Here is a 27,048-nt window from a genome sequence, read left to right as displayed (position 1 = left end):
GTTCAATTTTATTGATTGATTTAATACATATCTACCACCAGTCCCTTTATGTCATCTTTGGAAAATTGTACGTATGCAGTTCGCCATAAGATGACAGTACCCCGCGAGCTTTTGTACCGGAAACAGATGGCCGTATGTATGGTATTAATATCAAATTCTTGACTAAATAAAATACGTAAAAAAAATACTGGAATACAAGGGAAAGACAGAAGAAAATAGGTAGGTAAGTATATTAGAAATACAATCATGTCGTAAATTAATATTCTAAATGATTCAAAAGTAGGTTATCAAGTAAGATGCTCGACGAATACCGCATCATTTTCATATCTCAATGCCATACGGCCATCTGTTTCCAGTACGATAGCTCACAGTGAACTGCATACTTCAAATTTCCATGTAGCCCCTTTGTCTACCCACTATCTACCAGATATTTTTGCAGCAGCGTGTGAAGAAATTTACCAAGATCGATATCAGACTATAAAACATCTTTGACGAATTTCTTATAATATGAAGAATATTTTATAAAACCTTTTACAATGTAATAGTCTATACGCATTTTGTAAAGATCATTTATAAAATTCTTTTTTCAAATATTTGTTTAGGGTAATGAGTTTTTAAAAGTGTTGCCAGATGAATTACTCAGTAGATAGATTGACATAAATGAAAAAAAATAACAATTTAACTTCACGAAAAATAAATTAGTGACAGTCGAATCGTGATATTATTATATTAACATTTCAAGTGACTTCTTGAAAAATATGAATTTTAATCAAATATTAATTAATACTTGTACCTAGTCCTTTTGCTATGTCAGTAAACATGGTAACACTCAACAGGACAATTACTGTGTTGTGACAGCTCGTTTCAAAATGTAAGACAGCAAGAAATTAACCAATAAATTTACTGACTATAAGTATCAAAAGATGTATAAAGGAATTAATGTCACCCAGAATACAATAATATTAATAAAAAACTGGAAACATAAACGAACAAATCGATATATTATTATATTCGTTGTCCTTAATGTAAACTGATTTATTTACGTAGTGTATCGTTTTTTATAAAAGAATGCTCTTAATACAAATGCTATAAAACATTTTATAAAATATCTTTGTGAAAAATGACCGGCTTAGAACGTCACAGTATCAATATTGTTTTATAACCCCTTCACCAAAAGCGCGAAGAAATCGAATTACAGTATACAACACAATATCATAGGTAACACCCAGGTGCCCTATGTTATAACTTGTGACATGAAGTCACCCGAAGACATGACGTAATTGTGACGTGGGCTCAATACACAAATCGAGAAAATAGATATTATTATGCTGAAACACCTATTTGTATATGGGGACAATGAATAACGCCAGTATTAGAGTAGCGTTAATTTCTCGAATGCTATTGACTCACTCCGGTAGTACGTCATGTCGACCGGGCGACTTCAACTCGCAAGTTACAACATAAGGCCCCAGGTCTAATAGAATCTGATAGACATCCTGGACTCACCCAGCCCTATGATCTAACCCGGAAGCACCGGGATAACAAGCTAGTACCTTAAGTATTAGGCTATATCATATACCATTGATAAATACATTTCAACATGCAATTTTTACATACAATCAATATAATTTGAGCAGTGTCCCATGGCGGGAAACAAGTTGAAAAGCACTGCAATAGATTACTGAAAATGATTCATCACTTTATATTTTTTCAACGAAAACATGTACATAATATTCAAGGCCTACTAAAACTATGACTAGATAATATAACAACAAAAATAATGATTATCAGTTAACTGTAACGCGACTAATTTATTACAGGCTTATATTGTTTTTCATTTGATTCATACGTACCTACTGTTTATTGAAAACCACATTGCCTTTGACTCATTTGTGTTTTAGAATAAACTGAATGTTTTAAAACATTTTTTATCTGTATTGTTTTTATAGTGACACAAAACAACTATCAAATTAGTACTTATACGCATGACTAGCTGTTTATTGATTCAACCATCATATACATTGGTAGAACTTCATTGTAATGGCGATAAAAAACTTATGTTTATTTTTATGTTATATGTTGAGGTTATTATCACATGTTTTGGTATACAATTCTCAATTCACAACTGCAAAATAGAAAAACTGATACAAGTCTGATTGCTGGAAGCCAGGCAGGAACAACGGCAATTTTCATAGCCGATTTTGGCAAGAATGATAACGTAACCTAACAAATAATCCAGTATATCGACTATTTTCAAAATTTGTTTACCGCTGGCTACAATTAAACAGACAAGAACCAGAAAACTTAATTTCTCACATTCATGACATAATTTTGTTAAGGATAAAACATAAAATATATCTAAAATAACACATATATTATGTTAGATAAGACCTAACCAAATATTCACAGAAATCCATATTATTCTGTATAATTTATTAAATGTCAATGTACTAATAAATGTTTTACCAATTAATCATAATCTACTATTGTTACCTTCAAAAGGAACATCAGAATTGGCCAGGTGCGGTTCCTATAATATTAACAGTATAGTCTCACTATTCTGACACATAGAAGTGTATGTATATCCCTACAATTTAGGATAGGACATAAATAATATTATATTAGCCAATTGATCGGGATTTGATGTCCGAAGTGGCACCGTGTGTCTACTGCGTCTTCCAAGATAATGTCGATACCTATATTATTAAGGTAAATTTATATTAAAAGACCGAATAGAGACAGTATATAGACTTGGTAATGGTATGCAGTGTTTCTGTAACCTCAACATTACCATGTTGAGGCACTGGCTTCCTGATGAATCCATTTCTTAACATTTTTAATTATAATAAAATATTAATGGTTAGGTAATAATGGATGAGAGTCAGATTGAAATTGATTTTAAATTAAAAACTATTCACATTTACATGTCTAGTTTGTTTTAATCTACCATATACAATGATATATATCAGGGGTCGCGAACCTATGGCACGCGAGATGATTTTGCATGACGCGCGTTTGAAGAGAAAAAAATACATATAATAATAATGAATGACAGATCGCATTATATAAAAAATAACAGGCAAATACTCTTCAAGAATAAGCATTACATTTCATGTAAATATATAATTGCAAAGGTCGGTCCTTAGACTTGTGCGTCACACATATTATCACACTAACCTCATCAGGCGATGGAGGATGCCGCGCCGCGAATCTTTAATTTTGATGTGAGAGAATGCCTAATCTGATCGGAGCAATAATTCTCATCATCAATTTGTGTGATAAGAAACAGTCTAGTTAATACATTAACAAACAATTTAATTTCTACCCACATTTACAAAATGACTGCACCAAATATGAAATAAAAACTTGGTGAAGCTAGTAGTAGTAATTCTGGCGGACAGTTTTAAAATTGGTGTACCGAAATGTAAGGCGTAATTGAAAAAAGTGTTAGAGCTATATATGTGTGCTATATTTTTTGAGTGGTATCTGGATTTTTAAAAACTATTTTTTCCTAATGAAAAACTGCTCGGTACGTCAGACAGTTGAAAAATAATATTTGGGAAATTTTGGCATGCGTACATAAAAAGGTTCGCCATCCCTGATATATATTATAATATATTTAGGTACACATCTCAATGTTGATTAACTTATAGCTAATAATTGTCGCATTTAAATATAAAACTTGAGTGACAATTTATTTCGAATTTGGAAGTAGGTAATATTTCGCTAAAAATTGCAGATTTTGGAAGGTTTTTATAAATCAAGTAGCATATTATGAGATTCAACGCAAAATGTCTCGAAGTTTATATATAATATGGATATTATATATTATATACGATGTAAGTAGTGCTCATTATTGTACCTAACTCAAAATGTTAACGACAAGCTGTTGATTTAATATAATTGTCAAGTAACAAGGATGTATCTAGTCAACGTAGTGTGAGTAGTATTAAGGCTTAGGGGATCCTAAATAATAAGGAAGCGGCCGCACAATTGTTTATCATACTCCAGCCGCGCCCTTACTCAATTAAATCCCGTGTGAGCAATCTCCTTATTTTATGAACAAACACACGCAATGTTCCTCTGGGAACAGTCCGTTACTCTGCCAACAAAAGCTTTCATATGACTTGCAAACAAAACTATATCTAGGTAAAAACATATTTATTTCGTATATTTGAACTTTACATTATCAGAAAAGCTTTGATATAGCTCAAAACTTATAATATATTATGTAGGTACATTCAGTGGTTAAGTAAAAAATCGATAATTGCGATGTTTCATTATTTTGCAGAACATTTATCAAGTTATCTACTAGTAAATATTATTTACTTATTTATTTATTTAAGAAACAAAACATTGTGGACATAACAAATAAAAATTCAAGACGTGCACAACATGAGATTTACATTATAACAACTATTACCCTCATAAGAGAGAAGATAATATATAAAATAATAATAATAATAATAAATACTAAATTTAAATAAAAATACTAAACTTTCGAATACAAAATACATAGCACGTCATCGAAAATGTCTACGTTTAAATTATCGACGAGATGAACGTGTCCACCCCCACCACCTTTAGAATGTATAAAAATACACAAATTATTAAATTTATGTCTGCTATTAATTTTATTATTTGGAAATTATTAAAAAACAAGACAACGCGGCGCGGATGAACAAATTGGAAACAAGTGGTTCTAATGATTAGTACCATTACGCCATATGTATATAATAATCAACGGGTGACAATGTCGTTTAGATGGGCATCCCATCAGTGGTTCGTCCCCACATTCAAAGTGCGAGGGTAAGTCCCGGATGCAACGAAGCAGGGTAACAATGCGGAAGTTTGTGACAACGGCTAGCTTACTTTTCATAAATTATCATATTTATGATCACAATGAAAGCTTTTAGATAATCAGCTATAATAATTGTTCGGTGAGCGATAAAGCTTCGTGGGCTGAGCTTCATTATAGTGAATTTCATTAAAACCGTGTGTTTTCTGACAAACACAATTGATTTGGATTAAATTCACGTGTTTGGGCTCATCAATAAAGGCTTCATTTGAAATTAACGCTACGTGTATTTTACTGCCTCATTAAAGCCTACAATATGCTTAGCATAGGCGCATACATATCTTATGTAAATTAGATCGCGTAGCTACGTTTAAACTAGGGCTGAATAATCCGATATTTACTCGAAAGTAACGTAAACAATAGGTAATGTATTTAAGATAATAAATTTATATGTAGTATGTACCTAGTTAAAATGCTTGAATTAGGTACCTACCAAATTTTCTGAATTTTGTACAATGTTCACTAAAAGTACTGTCGTTATGTACATTAATTCACTAATGTTACATGCAGTCATATTAAAATTAAGTACAGCAGAATTATAACAAAAATACGTACGTATTTAATGCACAATATGATACAATATCCCAATAAAAATTATAAAATGTACCGATATCATACAAAAAGAATGTTTAAAAACTCTTTTCAGAAAGCGATTAAGTATAAATTATGTGATAAATAAATGTTTATATGACCAATATAATTTTTCATGTACATATTTATTGTAAAAAGGGATTTACCAACTAATAAAAATGGGCATATTATTCTAATTTAAAATTAATCTAACCAGTTACGTCTGACGTACGAAACCGTTATTTACCAGTATAAATATACCACACATGCATGAAGTTAGATAATTTTGATATAAAATATGACAAAATATATAAGTTGTTCCACTATTATAATCAATACAATTATGGACTTATTATTTTTTTTAATTCGACGCAATAATTTTCAAAAGATCATGGTCAGTATTTAAGTAGGTACTGTGAAAAATCTTCACGAAATAGCGTCCAAGTAGATTTGGGACAATTTAAAAAAAATCATATATAAGTACACATTAAAATTACCAATAACGGAACGTCCAATTTTACTTTTCTTATATTTATCGCAATAAAGGCTTTATTGTGTAATAAAAATACTGATATTTTGTTGAAAATAGGCGCGTCATAAACAATTACCGCCGACAAAGGGAAATAACTAAAAATCAAAACTAGATAACCACAGTACCTCAGCCACATTATGACAGAGCAAAAGTACAGCATTGCCAATGGTAAATATAGCAGATGACGATGCGAATTTTGTAACTTAAAAACCGCCGTGATCAGCACAAGTGCAGATCTATCGAACTGTCCCGGGTAGCAGATGGTAAAGCTAAGATCGCCCTGATGGTGGCCGACCTCCGTTAGGGGATGTTAAAATAAAAAAATCCCTATATTATTTATACTTGTCAGTATTAATAATAAAGCTGAGGAAATAATTATGTAAAGCTGGTATCGTTTTTGGAATGTTGTAAGCACACAAACCTTTTATAATTTGATAGTAATATTATTCACAATTTAAATATATTTAAAGCTTTAATTGGGTATTCCAAAAAAAGCATTAATCTTAACACGACCATAAATTACAAAACAGAATAGAGTTTAGCTGGCAGAATTTTAAAGAGGAGTGAATAAGCGTAACCCTTAAATTAAGATATAAACATTCCTCGGGTCGTGAAATTCTTTTAGATTATAAATAAACACTGCCGTTAGACACTTTTAAAAAAAATCAAATGGTTTCAAAACGAGATTATAAACAGCTTAAACATTTTATAAATTCCGGTCTATTAACATACGTCTGAGAGTTTCTACGTCACCCGTGGTAGCTAACAGAGTTTTATGGGTAGTTATTTTAAGTGATCCGTTCATGCTTTGAAGGGATTCGATCACAAATAACTTTTTAATTATCTACATTATGTAAATAGAATCATAAAACACTTGTCTTATATCATCCCACTTTGTCTGGATATCATACTATTTTTTATCGTGAAAGTAACATTCTTTATTGAACATAAATAATTAGAAAACATCTTTGAAAAAAAAAAAGTCTTGGTAAAGCACATTGGCGTGAATCTAGTGGATGCGGGTTTGAGTCCGGTGAAAGCTCAGTACAAGGACTGAATAAAAACGAACTATAAGTCCGAGTGAGTAATCATTCGGGACGCTTATATCTCCGCACTATGCATTAGAGTAAGGTATACTTTCTACGACTGAATTAAATATTTTTTATTAAAGTAGCCGGTAAATGTGGATTTGACAGATTACATTCATTTAAAAACTGGGAGCACGTGTTGCTAAAATTTATTGTTTTTCTGTTAAATATAAAGTTGGTGGTAAATATTTTTAGTTATTTTAGTAGAATATGGTTAACTATGTTGTGTTTAAATCTGGTAGCCGTACTGAGAAGCAACATGATGGTATAACGTTTCATAATTAAGTTGATAATAATAAAATCGAGATTCTACAGTGCGTTATACGCAAAAAACACGGTTTCATTTTGCTGAGCAATAGGCGCTCTCTATATCATGACCCTGAGGCCCAGTACCTTACGCACTGGACCACGAGGACTACCCCTGGATAATGGTCTAGAAGCCCGCTTCAGGATATGGCAGCAATGATTGGTACCATCACTGTGCATTATTAGTTATAGATAAATAGAGAGGCAATATAGATTACTCGAGCTAAAAGTTATAGTTGCTGACTTCAAGATTTAGGAATACTCATAAAAACACCTGTTCAAATATGATAGGGATAAAAATTAATTTTAAAGAAGAGACATCAAAATACATAATATTTTACAGTACCTGCAATTTATATTGTAATTCGTTTTTTGATAAACTTTTTTTAAAACTTAAAGGAATGGTGATTTAAAAATACTATACATAATACAACTACATGTTGGAGATTTAAAGCCTTCATGGAAGTATCATTATAGTATATTGGTATTATTTGAAATTATACATATTACATAAATTCACATAACCTAGCAAAAAACTAATAGGTATGGCTGCTTATCCGAATACAAACAAGGACAATAATAATCATAAAAAGTTAACAAAATGAATAACAAAATACATAAAATTTAACAAATACACTTACAATAGTAAAATAAACACAGCACAATCAAAATTCAAAATAAAATAATAAATTAATAATGACGATAAACATAGGGAACTTACCTGTAAAATTATACATATAACGACGTCACATAAAGGTAAACCATCAAAAACAAATATACAACACGAAGCACACAACAACAATTAATAAATTAGGGGTTTTATGTTCTTGAATTATGGCAGCACTGATTTAGACTATAGTTATTGAGGCTTCACACTACACGCCACGACATCGTTATTAAAATATAATATTCGCAAAAATGTTAAAGAGCGGGATGAATGTATGTTTTTCTTTTTTCGGTTTTTTTTTGTTGTTATGATTGCAACACTGTATAAATATTAGCGAATGTTAGATTTTTAAATAAATATTTATGGATACTATTACTATTTATATAATATTTTAAAGTATGAATTAACTAAAGTCCTAATATAATCCTGAAATTAACAAAGATTTTTTCAAATATTATTGAAATTCGTAGAAATAAAAACAAAAAATAAAAAAATAAATGATTATCGACATTTAATTGATGTTTTATATATAGTACTAAATCGGCTATCTTTCAAAACGTTACTGGTAGGAAATATATTGAAAATAGCCGTCTATTTCATAATAAAACTCTAAAAATATATTTTTTTCGTAATAATAAGTATTGCGGTTATCAAGTATATTCTACAAATAAATGCTGATAAAAGTCTGTTTACTGGAAGTTAGGCGTGAACAGCGGCAATTTTCACAGTCGATTTTGGCAAAATTCATGAATTTAAGTATAATAACCTAACTTAACCTAACAAATAATCAAGGATATCGACTATTTTAAAAATTTGTTTACCGCTGGCTTTCACTAAATAGACAAGAACCGATATGCTATTACTACCATGTCAAAAATATATACGATTTTTCTAATATTTAAACAAAGTAAAGGTAAAACCAAAGTAAAGGTAAAAACTAGAAATTACAATTTTTCGCTCCTGAGAAGAGCATATTATGGTATCCAATATCCACAGAGTACAGGTTATATTAATATACTTAAAAAAATATATGAATGATTATTAGCCATTCACTCAGAAATTTAAAAAAACATAGTGAAAAACAGCATGTGAAATTTATTATATATACGGGATTCAAACACGCACCCACTGTTTCAGATGTGTGTGTGTGTGTTCTACTACTCTACCATCCTATAATATCTAGGTCGGAATTTTAACTTTAAAAGTATATAACTTAACAATCTAGCTGCACTGTAAAAGAATTAAGTCCATAAAGTAAATTATACAAGTACATATCATCCACAGTTAATAAACGAATTAATACTAATATGAGTGATTTGTGTTGCAATCGTAACGCCGTTAAAGTCTTATTAAGAGTATGAAATTCGTTAGGGGTGGGAACGGATATAAGTAAACACTTTGTCACACTTAAAAGCTCTTTCGTCTTATACCTGCCGCCGGAGCCTTCGCTTTGAAAGTCGGAGCGAACATGACGGTCTCTGGAAAGTACATAAACACCAACATTTTAAACCTCATCGTATTTGAAACAAATCTTAACTAACGAAACAATACAATTATATGGCGATGTGTAATCTGTATCTGTAGACTGTTTAATGTATGTAATGATTGTCACCTCAATATTATAACTAGGTATTCACTACTTTAGTAATATTAGAAGATTTTGATACATAATTTTATTTCTCCGAATAATGTCAATAGAAATAGAATCGATAGATGATTCATATCTTAATACCAAGGGTTTATAACTTTACAAGAATATAATTTCCAAATTCTAGCTACACCGACACCAATATTTTGAGATACCCAGTTTCCTATCTCTAGTTATTAAAAATATTTTTAATATAACTGAATATTATATAAGTTTGTCAGTTATACTTATTTGTTTTCATTTAACTAATAAAACAAATTTCAGATGATATGTGTCAGTTTTAAAAATTCAATCAAAACTTGCCTAGACCAACCAATAATAGTAGAGGTCGGCTGTGGAGATCCTACAAAAATAATGCACACTAATTTATCAGTCATTCTTATTTGTTTTGATTGAACTAAAAATACGAATTCTGTAGTTTCGAGGTAAAAGTACATACTTTAGTCAGTTTGGTTGCAGCTGAGATAATCAGTTTTAAAATAAATCACAGTTTTCAAAATACAAATTTTTTTGAATAAGTCCTTTATTTAGAGTTTTTCTAAATTTAAAATATGTCTACAAATTAAAAGATCTATTTATTTTGCTTACATGTGACAAAATCTATGATACACAAAAAGAGTGATATTGATGAGTGCACATAGAGCCTCATAGCGTATAAAGAAAGCAAGAAATGTCTCAAATGGAGTACAATGGTATAAAACTTAAATCTGTAGAATTTAAATCGTTTATTTTTGGAGTTTTGATAAAAGCATGACAACGAAAATAAAAATATAAATTCATTTTCTAAAATGGATTTGTACCGAGTTTAATAATTATTCAATTTTCCAACAAAGGCAACATCGAAGTTATCACTAGTTGTAGTATTGAAGTGATGAATGAGCGCTTTGATAAAAGTGGTGTTTTCATAGAAATGGTCTGATGAAATTTAAACATGTCATATAATAATTCTATTGGATATCTTTAGCCTGTCAAAGTTTGCTAAATTTAATCAATACAAAGAATATTGAAAATTAATCTATTCAAAAAACATGACATGGTTAATAATGGGACACTGAATGTATTATATCTAGATATATCTATAATAATGGCAACATTCATGAAGGTGTGTGTGATTTTTAATACATAATACCAAATAATGTTTTTTATGGATTTGTTATATTTAATTTAATTTGTACGTTTAGTTTATTGGTTTAAATGCGAATTTACTGCGATATTTTTTTATCATTGTTATCATAGTTTTAAGATAGAAGATGATCCGGTGTGATTTAACATTTTTTTTAATTGAACGTAATTGTATAATACTATCAAACTGTTATGTTACTCAGTACTATAAATTCCTAATTATCTCGTTGTCAAATGACGACAATTAATTAAGATAATATTGTGTTAAAGTGGTGCCACTGTGTTTTCTTGTGTAATATTATGTCGCTGCCTCAGTACAAACAAGGGTACACAGTGTCACAAAATGTCAGTTTTGACTTATGAATTAAAAAATATGGAGAATCAGTTGAAGTTTCTGGTTACATGTAAATTGTACGTAAAATATTTCACCGTGGCGAAGTTCGCCGTGAGCTTTCGTAACGGAAAGAAATTACCGTATACTATACGGTCTCCAATTTAATTAAATTCAATATGAACATTAATTCAATTTTCATATCTGATTTTGGAAAAATTCATGAATTTAAGAATGAAAGCCTAACCTAACCTAACAAATAATCCAGTATATCGGCTATTTTCAAAATATGTTTGCTGCTGGCTTTCTGTAAAGTGTAAACCGACAAGAACCGTGTTTTATTTAGACAAGAATTTTATGTCAGTACTATACGACCCAAAGAGGTTGGACCGTCTTTAATATATGGGCATATATTTCAGATACAACATTTCACGGTGAAGTTTCCGGACACTCTTTTCTGTTTTTGTTTATGGGCAAGGCTGCACTATTTTTGTAGACATTTATTTTACCATAATATTTCAGATAAATTTGTATAATATCAACATGAATATCAACGGAATATAATTGTTTTAGTGCAATACTACATTTTATTACATAAATTGATTCAATTTAAATTTGGGAGGGAATCTAAGGTGGTTCTTTGTAAGATAAAATGTTATGTTTTTTAGAATATTTGCATAACAATAATATGTAAATACTTTATAAAAATATCTAATTACTCTCTTATTGGTATTCAAGGTTTTTCTCAAATGGTGTACCCTTGTACTGAGGTAGCGATATACTATATATTTTACTAACACATGCCATCAGTGTACCAATTACAGTAGGTAATGTAATCCAGGTTTTAAAAGTGATAAAATTACATTATTATAGTGACCTCACCGAAAATCGCACTCGCAACCAGTATTATAAAAACCCAGTGTCTTGCGCATTGGACCCCATACTAATAGGGGAACTGTGTTGAATATGATCAGGTTCTAGATAGTGTATAGGTACTCAACTTTCTGGAGTAGTAGGCACCCAACATATAGTTAATTAAAATAACACACGCTACTCGGTAATTAGAACTTTTTGAAAATGTATGATACTGTATAGTGAAAAATTGTGAAAGAATGTGCTTTAAAGCATTTTTTCTTCTGCAGAGCTTTTTAAATGAAAATACGTTTATTTAAAAAATATATTTCAATCTTTTTATTCATTAAATAAATTATATTTACAGTAATATAATCTGATTTTTGTGTTTTTTTAATAATATTAGTAACTGTAGTCTAATCCAAATCAAGAACATCTGCATGTGAATACTGTTTTCCATCCCCGTTGGAAAACAAACAAACATGGACAATTATTGTATCAGAGCATGTTAAATGTTCGGAACATTTTTGATGCAACTTATTTTTTGTTTATAATAAACAATGGCCAATTTTTACTGAACCGATGTATGTTGGTCTAGACTAGGCATAATACTAGGTATCTAATATTATGGGTAATTTGTTTCTCAACCGTTTTCACAAACGCTTTTAAAATTTTACAAAAAATCTACACTTCCTGTTTACAGCTTTTATGCTAGAAGATTAAATTTTTAACATGTGTACACCATTTTAACGTTAAATAATAACATCTACCACATACCGTTTTGAATAGTTAATCAAGTAATCAGCACACATTACTTTACTATACAATATTATATATAATATGATCAAAGAGAGAAAGATGAACACTAGCTTATCGTGGCCATTTCGTGTCCTTACATATTGTCGTTTTTTAGAAGCGCCATAAACGCTGGCATACGCGTAAGTCCGGAAAACTGACGCCACTTTTTTGTTCAGTACGTATGCATCACAAATAATTATAAAACGTATGTAAAAAGGAATCTCCAGTTATTAAAATTAATATGTACCTACTGTGTAATATTTTTATAAGTGTTTTACTGACTCTTATGAAAATCTTGTATTTTTATCATCGATAAGGTTATCATTTAAATAACTACATCAATAGATTGATTTTATGATACAATGAAAAAAAATAGATATTTTTATAATTCATTATCAATTAAGGATGTGAAATGATTACCATCATAATTCGCACATATTTACTTTTGTATGTATTATACAAGAAGTTTTTTTGCAAGTGTCAGCTGTTCCTATACTGCTTGACATTTAAGAATATTAAATAAGTAATTAATAATAGCTTATTCAATTCAAAAAAATAATCATATTGCATTATATTATATACAAATAGCAGACATTGCTCTTTTATTTTATGTATAATGAACATGACAAATTTCAAATTCAAAGCATTCAGAACATGACATAAAAAAACAAAAAAATGCGTGTTAACAATATGCCTAATCCAGACCAACGTACATCTGTCTATAGATAAATTAAAATTTCTTGCAGTAGTATAAATAAATATTTATTTTTTGTTTTACGCCGCGGGTGGAAAATGTGTGCGAAGTATTTCTTACTTGTTTGTATGGAAAAAACTTGGGGTATTTTTTTTACTGTTTTATTAAAAATAGCAACGCGTTTCGTTGTCTTGATTATTTTTTTATATTTTTTTCCGTTTTTTTAACACTGCAACATAACAGGAGTGTAGTAATAAATAAGTAGTATAATACTACCAGTTAAACAATAAAAAAAAAAACACTCAGACTTTGAGATAATGACATTACCGGGAATCGAACACGGGGCAAGCTAATGCCGTACGTATTGGATTACAGAGGCTGCAGTTTGGTTTGTTCAAAATAAATTTCAATTTGATAGCAAAGTTTACAGGCGTGGACATGCGTTGAGTTTTAAGCAAATCGTCACCTTAATACTACAACTAGATAACTCTGATTTGGTCATTATTGGGAAAATGAAATTTAAACATGACTTAATTAACATAAATCTAGGCTATAATCATTATTTAAAATAAAAATAGAAAATTGTGCTTGTCTAATTGGGAACAATTAAATAATGCTCAATTAAGTATGTGAAAAAATATTGTAGATATATTATTTTTTTTATTTAATGCAATTATGGTTTTAAATTCATCTAATATTTTATAACACAAAATTAATACAGTTCGCATTAACTTTTGACTTACATAGTTTTATCAGTTTGTAGAGAATGAAATATAGAATTATTCAATAACTATCTCAAAAACAGTGAAAATCAAATTATCTCGTTGTAGTATTGAGGTGACGAAATGATTTTGTACGAGCAGTGGCGCAACAGGAAAAAACACAAACAACGGAAACATATTTATATGAGCATATCTTTTGATTCTTATATTTCTTTTAAGAAAGGTCGTTTTTCTCTGTTTGATGAATTATAAATATTATTTTAGACATGACTTATTTTTAACGTTATTTATAAATTTCCAAAACTTAACGTCTTGATTTCTCATTTATTGTTTAAATTTATGCCTTGCGGTAGATTTTTGAAACCTTATATTTCCTGTTTAGCGAGTAAACAATTTAAATCAAAGTGCTTTATTATCCAGAACTTTACGGCTTTTATGACTTTCCGCGCACAACTTTATCGTACATTCGAAAGCTTATGGAATGATAAAAGAATAATTCCAAATCCTTCTGTCTGTTGGCTTATATCTCTTGAGAAAACACTCGAGGCTGTTTCCACGGCAGAGCCTTGTTTGAGTTGTCATGGCAGTTGAGCAGCCCGCTAATATTTCGCAAAGAAAATTAAACGAGAGCTTTCAGAAGCAAAGTCGTAATCGCGGTTTCCTGAAAACATTTGTTTCGCCTTGTGTATACGCAAACAATATCGGCGATGAAAAATTTATAGTGTATAAACGGCTAAGGAATTCAGCGAATTTTTATACATTTTTAAAATATGAGTTTGTTTTTGTAGTCTATTAACAGATTGTGTGGTTAAAATATTTGCTTAATTTAATTCAACATTGGTATGCCACCAAAAAGAAATTTCTAAAAACACAGAAATAATTATGGAAAAATACCTCTGTTCAAGTTTTTCATATATTTTTAATTCTAGCGTTGCAAATGAGAAACCTCCTGATCGGCACTATACAGTGGTATATATATAATATATTTTAAATAACTATGTATTATCAAATGTACAATAATATATACCACTAGAGAAAATCCTTAACTATCAATTATTTAACGTTTATCTTGACTCATAAAAATAATTCAATACGATAATTTTAAACATTGCACTTATTGACTTATTACTCCAATACTAAGGTACATAAGTAATTATTGACTCTTTTAAATAGTATGTAGGTATGTAAGTAATTATTATATTTGTATGAAGAAATGTGAATTTGCAACATTTTGGAGAAATAAAAAAGATCACATTTGTATAATATTTTTTTAGTTCTTTGGTGTTCTCTAATTATTATTATGTATATTTATTAAAGAATGTTACATTCTCACATATTTCGTTAAGTATATTCGTTGCAAAAAAAAAATAATTTAGTGCAAGTACGTTAATACTAAAATTTGGAGAGATCCTGACGTCGGTTAGAAATTAAGGTCAAAATCAAATATTTTATTGGTACTTTTGTTTTTTTACAAAAAAGACATTTGAAATATTCTGAATATATAAGTTTTTAAGAATTGTTTCCTTCAGTCCAATGGCAAATTCTCACCACTACCATATTATAATATACGCAAATATGTTAAACGTTTGTTGGATAGATTAGTGGCTTTAAGTTAAATTTATTAAATACACATTAGGTAGGTAATTACATTAATATTTCTCTTGATTTCTATACGTATCTGTTTGTAACGCATCATAGAAAATATATGAAAATGTGCAAGAGAGAGCGAGACAGGAAAAAAAGCGTATTGTACATACACGTAAACGCAAATTCTAAATTTGAAAGATAAAGAAATTGTTTATTTGAATCGGGTCGTCAAAGAAAACAAAGGATAAGATAATATTCTCATAATAGTTTGACGGATGCTTACAGTGCAGTACTAGCATGTCTAGTACTACCTATTAAACGAAATTACATATAATTTATGACAGATTGACAGAAAGATATAAACATGTGTGATGTCAGATAGGAATGAAAAAAAAAGGAAAATGATATATCTTTGAATTTTTTTATTTCTATAAGAATATGCTCGATTCAAGACTTTAGGAGTCGATAAATCGAAGTGTGAAATTGTTAAAAAATCAAAAAAGTGGCATTTAGATAAGAAATTAGTGTGTTATCCAGTATACAATCTGTGAAAAAATAGGAATACTATGGATGAAGAAGAACAACTAGCTAAGCGTCGCCGTCTGACAATTGAACAAGTTCGAGCCACATCCAAGAATGTTTTCTACTGTACTATAATAGAAGATATATATTTTTGTTTTTATGTGGAACTGGAAATTACCAAAGGAAGATACTTAGATCCATATCACGTTTAAAAGGTTTATAAAGGACACGACCACTCTAAATTATTGAATTCCAGTTTAAGCGATTTTAATCATTATAAAGTATTGCATAAAAGTGGTTATTACTTAACTAGCGAAGGCACAATGGCCATATCGATAGAAAACAAAGTACTATGTAGGTACGTAAAATACGAGAGCAATAAGCTAATGCGAAATGGAATTTTAATATAAATTTAGAAAATGGCGAAGAACGTTTTATTTATGATGGTATAGTAAACAACTGAGTAGGGTAAAATCTCGATTATCAAGAATTGGTTTATCAGTTTTGTGGACTATACGTAAGTATACTAACTTTATCTTATTTAAAAATCGACAAATTATCTGAAACGTAAAGCATTCAATACTTATTTCTATACAAGACACACTTCCTAGATAAAGTTGAATAAACCGATGGAGTTATACTATACAGAAATAATATGAAATAGTTTACCTGGAAAATTGGGTCGATTCCTTGAATCAACCAATTTTTCTTTTTGTTTCTTAACGGAAAATTTTAATTAAGACACTACCAGTCAGTGAAAACGGTATATTATCTTACTTTAAAAATTACCTAGTTTTTAAACGATCTATGGTCCGGACTTGGCATCTGACTAAAATTCGATTTTAATGTGATCCTACAATCTCGGGAATTGGTTTTTTCTTTGTTTACTTCTAAGAGTGGCATCTTGTAGTCATTGAGACCCCGACTTAATAAGAGTAATGTCTTCAAAAGCAAATACAATCGACGTCTTGATTTATTAATTTATTAAGAACAGAATGAATCACGGCCTGGAAGAGATGGTCGAGAAAGAGAAAATATTCAGCGAATAAATTTAAAAAAAAGGCCGAAGCATGCAGATCATAATATAATTATAATGTTAACCAAATGGAAATCCTCAAAAAAATGGAACGTCTACCGCGAGAAAGATCTGGCCAAGTTGGAATGTCATAGACCGGAACAACAATTGAGGATCAATTAGTCACGATCTTCAAAACGGTTGGAGGGTCAAGAAAGAAGAAAAATTATTTTAACAACATGATTGATTAGGTAACAACCTTTCTAACATGAGTTTATCTAAGATAAAGATGCTGAAAATTCCTGTTTTAAAACTACGACCACTACGTGCAGCAGCGTTGCCAACAAGAGATCTAGGATTTTTGAATAGGCATCCATCTTGCAAATATTGCAACTGGCATATGGCGTTAAATCTACCATTTTTCGATAAGTACCTGAAATAACATAAAACTTCACATAATAAAGCCAGATTTCCATAAAAATCAACGCGTTGCCTTTTTGTACCTAATGTAATATCATTAATGTGACATACAAAATGGTTCTATTTAATTACTTAGAGTTGCTTAATCCGAAATTATTTTTAGATCTTTTGTTTTATTAAAAAAAGGTTAATAATAATTATTATGAGGTTTTTTTGATTTTTTTTTTCTAGAAACTTTTTGAGTTTTGAGAAAATCTACCATTTTTCTCTGCCATATGGATTATTTTCTTATCCTATTTGGCATATTTTTGTGAAAGACAGTTGGCAACACTGCCCGGCATGGTAAGCCAGTTTTCATAACCAAGCGGGTACGCGTCGTGGGTTCTTAGTTCTAATCCCGGGTCGGATAAATTTACATGTTAATTTTCAATGCAAGTTGAGCAAGTGGTTAGCACCCACGTTTTATATAATTGTGTCGCTAGATTTCAAAATCAGCCAAGTCCACCTTTAGGTATTCTTAACTTTTTTGTAAATTGCTGAAGAACTACTGCTTTCTAAGATTTCTGCATTATCGAAATGTGGAATTTATTAATTTTAAATAGTCTATACTCGAAATAATATAAACTTTCACCCTTGTGTATGTGTACTTGAGAAAACAAAAAGCTGTTTTTCTCCTATTCATATATTATGGACTTGGCTGATTTTGAAATCTAGAGACACAATTTACGATTGCTGTTTACTGTTGCGGTTTACATGAATAAATACAATTAAAGGTTCAAACTTTTCTAATAAATAATTATACCACTATTATACCGACTTTTGTAAATTTATAAAAAAAAATACAGTTATATTTTTAGATTTTAAGTTAAAATAAGAATTTATTGCGACCAATAAAACTAATAGTAGTCACAATATATTGTACTCATTCAAAAAGAAACCACAATTCACATTTTATCCAGATTTAGCCCAGATAATCTCGCTCTAAAAAACTAGGGTTTACGTAAAATCAAAAGACACAGGCCACACTTTTTTACGAGTGTACTATGTATGTAAGTTATACGAGGCGCGGCCGTAATTTAACCCTGACCTGACCTCATGCGATCCTGATACTTCTGCTCTGCATTCACTCGTCATCGTGAACCCGATAAGATAACCGACAAACAGTTCACACTTTTAAATATTTCAACGGAGCGTTATTTTTATCATCGACGTTTAAAGATGCATCTGTTTACTCTTATGTTACCCTAGCATTTTACGGTTCAAACGAAAATAATTTTAGATATCAAAAGTAGATAATTGACGTGTATTTTATATGTTTTTTGTATGTTTCCAAATTATAACTATTAATATTATGTGTTTGTATTTTTTTTGTTATATACCTATGGCTTTTGTAATTAAGTGGGCTTATATAAATAAGAGATTAATTATATTACTTATGAAAGTATTAATAGTTCTTAGATACTTATGCGTAATTTAGGTATGAATACATAATATATTAGTAATATGACTGTAATGATTCAATGTAAAGTATGGATAATTTAACTCGACTTGTGGTTGGAATATTACAATAGTGTGTTTTTTTATTATTTCAACATGTTTTTATATTTTAAATACTAGGTAAAAACACAGTTAGTTCAGCACGATTTTACACATGAAATTTATATGTTGTTACAATGAATACATATTTGAATTTATCATTTTACTTAAATCAAATACTTTAATGTCATTAAGTATTTATCATAGTGTGATAATTGATAAGATTATATAAAACGGTGCAAAATGATTCATACATATAACAATAGCACAATGAGTAGTTGTTACTAGCGATAGTATTTTGAAAATATTTTAATAAAAAAAAGATAAACGGTATCTTATCAATATCATAATAATAGTAGATGATTTATTATGTATGTTAAATAGACTAAATATTAAATATTGGTGATCAAAATTTTTATCAATTGATAAAAAGATGCCGACCAAAATACTAAAATGTATTTTTTATTTATCAATTCATTGTGAAGGGCATTGTTGCCAAGTTAAAAGTAATTTTTAACCAAAAAAAAAATCTATAATCAAAATAACATTTAAAATGCCAAAAATAATAATTATTGTAATGTATTATGAAAAATATTACAACGTGAATCAAAATGTGTACCTACTTGCTTATAATTTTATATTATATTAATGCTAATTTTTTCAAAATTATTAACAATCATATATCAATTTAAAAGTATGTGTAATTGTTTATTACGGCTGTCACTGTCAATAAGAAAATATCGAAAAAATAAATGTATGTATTTATAATGTTTTAAAAGTTTTCAAATATTGGAGATGAAATTGTGTTATAAATCCTTTGATGAAACTATTAGTCAAGAGAAAATGGTAAAAAAAAACTAGAAAATTAGCTGTGATTGCTTACCGCAGCTGTCAACAATATTTACCATTAAGTTACGAATCAAAAATAAAGACAAAATATACACAAATCGTTTACACACCCTCACTCAATAAACATTCCCACAAACGAATTCCGGAAACACCTATCACTAACTATTACGGCACTGTGTTTTTCGCCAGAGAGCGACAAAACGCGCCAAAATATTCGACGGATAACGGAACACTCCGGCGTCCAATCTCGGCGGAAAGTCGCGTCGAACTGAATCGCCTGAGCCAGTCGGCGAGTGTGCGAGAGGCGTCGTCTCGATAGGCGCCCGCTGGTCAAAGCTCAAAGTTTCGTAGGCCGAAAGCTCGGCGGTGGACGAGTGACGCGTTTTGTATGGATGGTATCGCGGCGACCGATATAGCCTAGTCCGCAGAACAACACACTGTATATTATTGTATAACTGACATGTTTAGAGTAAAACTATGACATCAGGATTATGGTAATAATATTAAATTAACTGTGTACATTTAAAAAACATGTACGCCAAGTATATCTTTTGCAAACTAATTTAAATATAACAATTTGTAAAACATGTTCTGATAAATATTTTAGAGATATTATTAATTATTTTCCTTCAATTTAATTAAATGTGTGATTGAACTTGAATGTATTTAATTAAAATTTCATCCTATAATATTAGGCCTTAGTATAATGGTTTGTTGTTCTTATGGGGAGAAACAATTCACAGTAAGTTATGTGATTAAATCGTCATGTTATTGTGCATATATAGGTATAATATCTCAAAATAGATTGACACGCTAGCTGCGACTTATGGATATCTTTTAGAACTCTAAAAAACTTACATAATATACCCTGGCATCTGGGAGTTTGGAAGATTTTGTAGAATTGTAAAATTAATCATTAAAATTAGATAGAGGAGAGGAGCTGATTTTTAACAACATCATGCATCGTCGATTAGAATCCCTACAGAAAAAAAAGTTATCTTTCTGTTCTCTATTTCAAGGCATTATAATAAATATCTATTTACGATTGCAGTGATTTACTCATTGCCCCAATTCTTTGGAATAACCGATTATATAATATTGTAAAAATAGTATATTCAGCCTTTTACAACTTTATTGTCAAGGATTTTGCTATTTATTTTGTTGATATTTATCAAATTTGGGGCCCCTTGTCACCGCCACTGATGAGGGGATTGAATTACATAATATCCACATAACTCCGAGGAGAAAAGTCGTTATGAGAACAGATCGCAGTACACGCCTCAGTATAATTTTTTTTAAATTTCTAAAAACAGTTGTGTTAATTTAACTTGAAGGTTTATATTTTTATCAATAATTTACAATCACTTTACTTCCGTTTGTAATCACTCAATGATATCCTAGTTATATAAGGAAACAACTTAAAATACCTTGTTCTAAGATAAATTTTGCACAAATTACATTGATTTTTGAACAACATTGTGTTTATTAGCTCGTATTCTTGTTTGTCCGGTACAAATCTTGCAATCGATTTTTAACTAACTTTCCGGCTAGCTAGAAATTTGAAACTTTTAGAATATATCAGAACACGATGCCAATGCATTTTTTTAATACTTTTAGCCATCTTTAAGTAGAATTGAATTCATTTTCAGTTAATTCTGTTTTGTATGAAAAGTTATTTCAACACCATTATTGGTTGCTAAGCGGATGGTCCTAGCAACTAAATTATTAATATATACGTGCGTTACTATGGAAATCAAAATTACATTTCAGTATTATTTCTATTAAGTACAAATTTTTTTGATCGTTTAAGCTAGTCAAGTCAAGTTTATATGATTCAACAGAAAACTTAAAAACGTTGTATATAAAAAGTCCTTTTTATCTTGTAATTATTTTTATTTAGTTTAAATAATCTTAACAATAAATAAATTTTACAGTTTAACAAATAATTAACTGAGACATTCCCGTTTATATTAATGATTAAACCCAGAAAGGGTTATTCGATTTTCTGACCCGTTGAATAGATGTTTGATTTTTTTTATTGAATTATAAAGACCTTTCTACATTGCATGGCATTATCAACTCAAAACCGAAATTGTGAATAATTGTTCCTCTATAGAATTAGGGTATCAATTTACGTGTAAATGATAATAGAAACAATCTCTAAACCATACATATATATTGAAGTAATCTACAGTAAGTAGTAACGAGGAAATATTGCAATTCTTCGCCCTATTTTACCGTTATCAATAGACCTTATCTTAGACCTAACTACATGAAGATGTATGTGTTAATTTACACTCGTTGTATAAAAAAATCTATATAAATTAAATTCGTTCACTTTAACAGTCGACAAAATAATGTGTAATATAAATTTAGTAGCAGTATGATGCTGTTCTTTTAAAGCAGTAAAATCTGGTAACTTATGGCATCTAGTGCCCAAGGGCTACATTCCGTTTAGTTAAGGTTCCCCAGACTGCTGTAAAGCGATAGTAAAAAAAAACAGACAATATTTTGTAATACAAGAGCGTCATTAGTTAGTTATTTGACAAGTGAGTTTCTGGGGCAATTTAAATTTAATGATCGTCTCACTTTCTGTTTTACAGTCTCAGTCGAGTTTCGCGAAACGTCGATTCAAGTTTTCATTATGATTAAAGTATCCCTGACGGATATAAGCCGAGTCACAGCCGCGAAGCCTCCGTCATAAAAGCTCGCTGATTTATGACGCGGCGACAGAAAGCTGGCAATTAAAAGTTTTGTGAGTTGCGATAGTAGGGCTGTGGAGCGGAGAGTGGAACTTCTGAATCTTGGAGTTGTGAAAGTCACAGAATTTAGTAAGCGGGTACTGAATACTAAAGGTTTTTTTTACGAAGTAATTAGCAAACTTTAATTAAAGTGTTATGTATGATAAACATCATTCTAATCGGTGTTATACAACGTGAAGACATTATCTTTACTTTTTTTATATATTATATAAGCTTTAGTTATTTACTACATTTTTTATAATTTTGCTTATACGTGAGTTCTCTTCTCTCCCATTTATTAACTTAAAGTCCCGTAAATTATGTTATAGTAGTAGGTACACTTGAGTAACTGTTTATGAAATATTCCTAGTCATAGAAATACTGATATTTCACTTATAAACATAGGGAAGGTACTTAAAAAAAACACATCGGTTTTCGATTGCGAATTAAATTTAATTACATATATTTACCAGCGCATATATTCTATACACAAGGCTGTTGTCTGCGACTATCGGTGGCTATCCAGAGTAGTTTATCATATGTATGTATTTAGGTATTATAATTGTTACAATAAGTTAGCCATCTAAACTGTCAAAACTGTCTATCTCGCTCTAAAAGTTAACACTGCCAAGAGTGGTGCTGTTAAAACATAGCACTTTTTGACAGTCCAGATGGTTAACTCATTGTAACAATTAACTACCTATGATAGACCTAATATGATAAACCACCCTCGCCGATAGCAGCTTTGTGTATAGAATAGATGCGCAGGAGCGGATTAACTTGTATGTGCTCTGAGTGCGCGATGACAAGTGGTGAAGAATATAAATTGCAAATGATTTTTAAGACTCTATTAAACCCTGCCTCCACCAAACTAAAATAGATTTATGTATTGCTGAGTGGAATAATTTTACATATCTTATAAATAGAAGAATGTTTTGTTTATTTAATGTCAGCTATTATTGTTTGATTTAGGCAGAGTTTAATTAAATTTTAAAAACTATTAATTAATACCATCTGCAATTTGTATTCTTAGTTCAATAAAAATAAATAGATAAGACTGTCAAAGTTTAGTGTGCACTATTTATGTCGGATCTCTACAGTCTACTTCTACCCTTCGCCACTGTGATACCGTGACAGTGGAAAATAGATTTATCGTTGAAGGGAGGAGTGAGAATGTTAAGTTTGAAATGCAAGAATATTCATTCATTGACAATACTGTATTATTTTAATTCAATAAAAACGTTTGCTACTAATATTACAAAAAGTCAACATTAACAGGTAAATATTTACAGAAGCGTCTGTATATTAGTATATCGAGGAGACCGAACGGTCATTAAATAGTTATAAACAAATTAAATCTACAGCACGGTAGCCATACGCCCCGCCTGGAAGCGGATATGTTAAATTAATTAAAAATAGTTATTAGGCGGCTAGGAACGACGCGTGGGTAGGCGTGGAACAAAGCACGCGTCCGCACGTGCAAAGCCGGTGGTTGTTCGAGCAAACAGACTTGACTGCGCGCTCGGCTATTTCTGGACGCGCGATCTTTAATTAGTTGTAATAGATTTTGTTTTACGATTCCTTGTTTTTCACTACTGAATACGTAATAAAGCCGTAATCATTACAGAGCGTAGTCGTTTATGTAAATGTTCACTTTGTCTAAGTGGCGAAGACGCATCAAAAATAGTTTTTTTTTTATTAAACCATTTTTTATTGAATAATACACAAAAATACAATAAACAAAATACACAAATGAAAAACTAACATAAAAACATACTTAAAATCGGTGTGTGTACACGTTAGAAGTTATACTTCTTTGGCGTAACAAAACAATAAAATAACTTGTGATAACCTAGATTCTTCGACTAGCTCTTAATTATATTGTTAAATTACACACTCAAGAAAAGGGGCCGCTTATTGGAGCGCCATTGGTTTATTTCTATACACTTTAACTTATATTACTAAATTATATAATTATTTTTCATTGACTTTATTTTTAAAGTAACAACTGCCACTATGACGTTTAATCGTTTGTTTACGTAAGGAATTGCAAATGGCCGACAACAATACATTCGTTGCCTAGGAACGGAACAATTCTACTACCAAACTTGCGTTTGTATACAGCTGACTGATTCGCAGCTAACTTCAACTCTCGCGCACTTTCGTACCGGTGTGCGCGTGCAGCTCTCATTTTCACTCTCTACCAAACGCCCCAAAAGAAGTATAACTTCAAAAATATATATTATGTAGGTATTACATGGGATATGAAATGAACCCAATATCTATCACAGTCCCAGCGCTGTGCATTATAAACTAAGCTTATGGTTCAATCACTCGACCATGTACGATCCTAATAAGATCATATAGGCCTCCACCTCAGAGGGGTTTGTATTAACAGATTTTGTTTTTACGAGAAATGGATGTCAGCCACTTGCTCAACCTACTAGGTCCATACTCTGATCCATACACAAATTGAAAAACAATATGTGTACTTACCAGACCCAGGATTCGAACATGGGAACCACGACGTTATAGGCCGACGCTTAAGCCGCGCGGCAATCGTGGGTGTTCAATCGCCATAAAATGTCCTTGCAATTTGTATCTAATATAGTATTATTCAGTAAATATTCACAATAAATTTCTAATTTTAACACAACGAAAAAACGGACATATTATCACAAGAATTACGTAGTTGTTTTTTTAAATAATTGAAAGATATCTTTTTAATTTAAATAAAATAAAACTAGCTTTAGTGTGTTTTTCGCTCTATGGGCCGTGATAGATAGGCAGACAGATATATACCTATCGGTCTATCGCTCTATCGATCTATCTCTATAGATAGATGATTATCGGTATTACATCGATTGTAGTAATAGCTTCGCTCTTCATTCAACGTGTGTCGTTACGACCTGTCAGATACTGCCATATTAATATCGCAAGGCATAAAAAAGGTTAATACCTATAATAGTGTTCATAGTATTGATAATAATATTGTAGATCTAAAGTTATTTCGCTGTGAAATATAGGTATTAATAACTCTCAATTATCACTATGTAATAAATAATGTATTTCGTGGTAAGTATATCTTATATATAACAATGTAGAATAATATAGTATAGAAACAGCATAATATTATTTAATTAATAAATTACCTCTAAAATATACATTTAAGTAAGGACATATATATATTTTTAAGTATATTATTAAAAGTGTCAACCGAATACAATTATGCCACACTTATTTACCGAAATTTTCAACAAAAAAAAAATATTTTCATTTACTAATAAGACCAGAGCGATAACAGAGTTTCCACGAAAGAAAGTATTTTTCTTTGTTATTATTCCAAGAACACTTTATGCGATTGTACTTTTTTGGTAGCTACTTATTATAATTAATAATTTATAATAACCACAGATCGTCAACACGACATTTTTTCTCAAATGTGAAAACTAGTGGAAATTACTTTAGGTACTTACAGGATAATTATCTAAAACCTCCTTTATTGATGTAAAGTGAAGAAACTCAATTGCAAACATTAACATTCAACGTTTACTTGTAAATTGTAAATATATCATTCAATTACCAGAATTTATTAATCACTGTAATGTAAGTAGTGGTAAAAATATTTGTGTGTTTTAGGCAGTTACGTCGCCCAAAATCAAAGAAATCTCACGATTATCGCAGCCTACACCACGCATACATAATATAAACAAACACGCCGGTAACGTCACAAATAATATTTTAAAATACACACATTTACTAAGCATTTTTTAACACGATTACTATAATATACATAAAAGCAAAATAAAAATGTACAATAATAACAACCACCCGATATTGGTTTTATCTTTCTGATATTTTCTGCGTAAGTACTATATTATTTCATCATCAGCCACAATATATTCACTGCTGGATGATGGCCTCTTCAGGCTGCTTCCACTTCTCTCGGTGTTGTGCGTTGCGTTGCCACGTACTTCCGTAGAACTTTATCATTTCATCGATCCAGCAGCCTCTAGGTCTACCTTGCAGACTTTTATACCTCTTGGATACCACTGGATGACTAAATTCGTCCAACGATTGTCTCTTGTTCTAGCTATGTGTCCAGGCCGTCTCCATTTGAGGCTTTTAATGAACTCTATTATATTATTTATCTTTTATTTATTTGATATTATATGATAATATATGTATAT

The 27,048-nt window shown here is 30.3% G+C and overlaps 1 protein-coding gene across 9 annotated transcripts in view; it reads right to left on the bottom strand.

Annotated features, from left to right (window-relative positions):
* The window catches only part of CAP (Cbl-associated protein), a 240,131-nt gene that overhangs the window by 167,743 nt on the left and 45,340 nt on the right, over positions 1–27,048 (bottom strand). For 5 of the 9 annotated variants that reach the window (XM_085951838.1, XM_085951866.1, XM_085951846.1 and 2 more), the window contains exon 2: positions 9,452–9,499. The exons of the other annotated variants lie outside the window; for them this stretch is intronic. In XM_085951838.1, the coding sequence (XP_085807964.1) occupies positions 9,452–9,499 (48 nt within the window). The remainder of the gene's footprint in view (positions 1–9,451; positions 9,500–27,048) is intronic. 9 annotated transcript variants of the gene reach the window in all.

This window comes from Rhyacophila brunnea, unplaced genomic scaffold (genome assembly GCF_057557595.1).
Source record: "Rhyacophila brunnea isolate RB1 unplaced genomic scaffold, BYU_Rbru_1.0 scaffold_10, whole genome shotgun sequence".
Taxonomy (NCBI): domain Eukaryota; kingdom Metazoa; phylum Arthropoda; class Insecta; order Trichoptera; family Rhyacophilidae; genus Rhyacophila; species Rhyacophila brunnea.
This window is presented reverse-complemented; position numbering and strand designations above follow the sequence as displayed.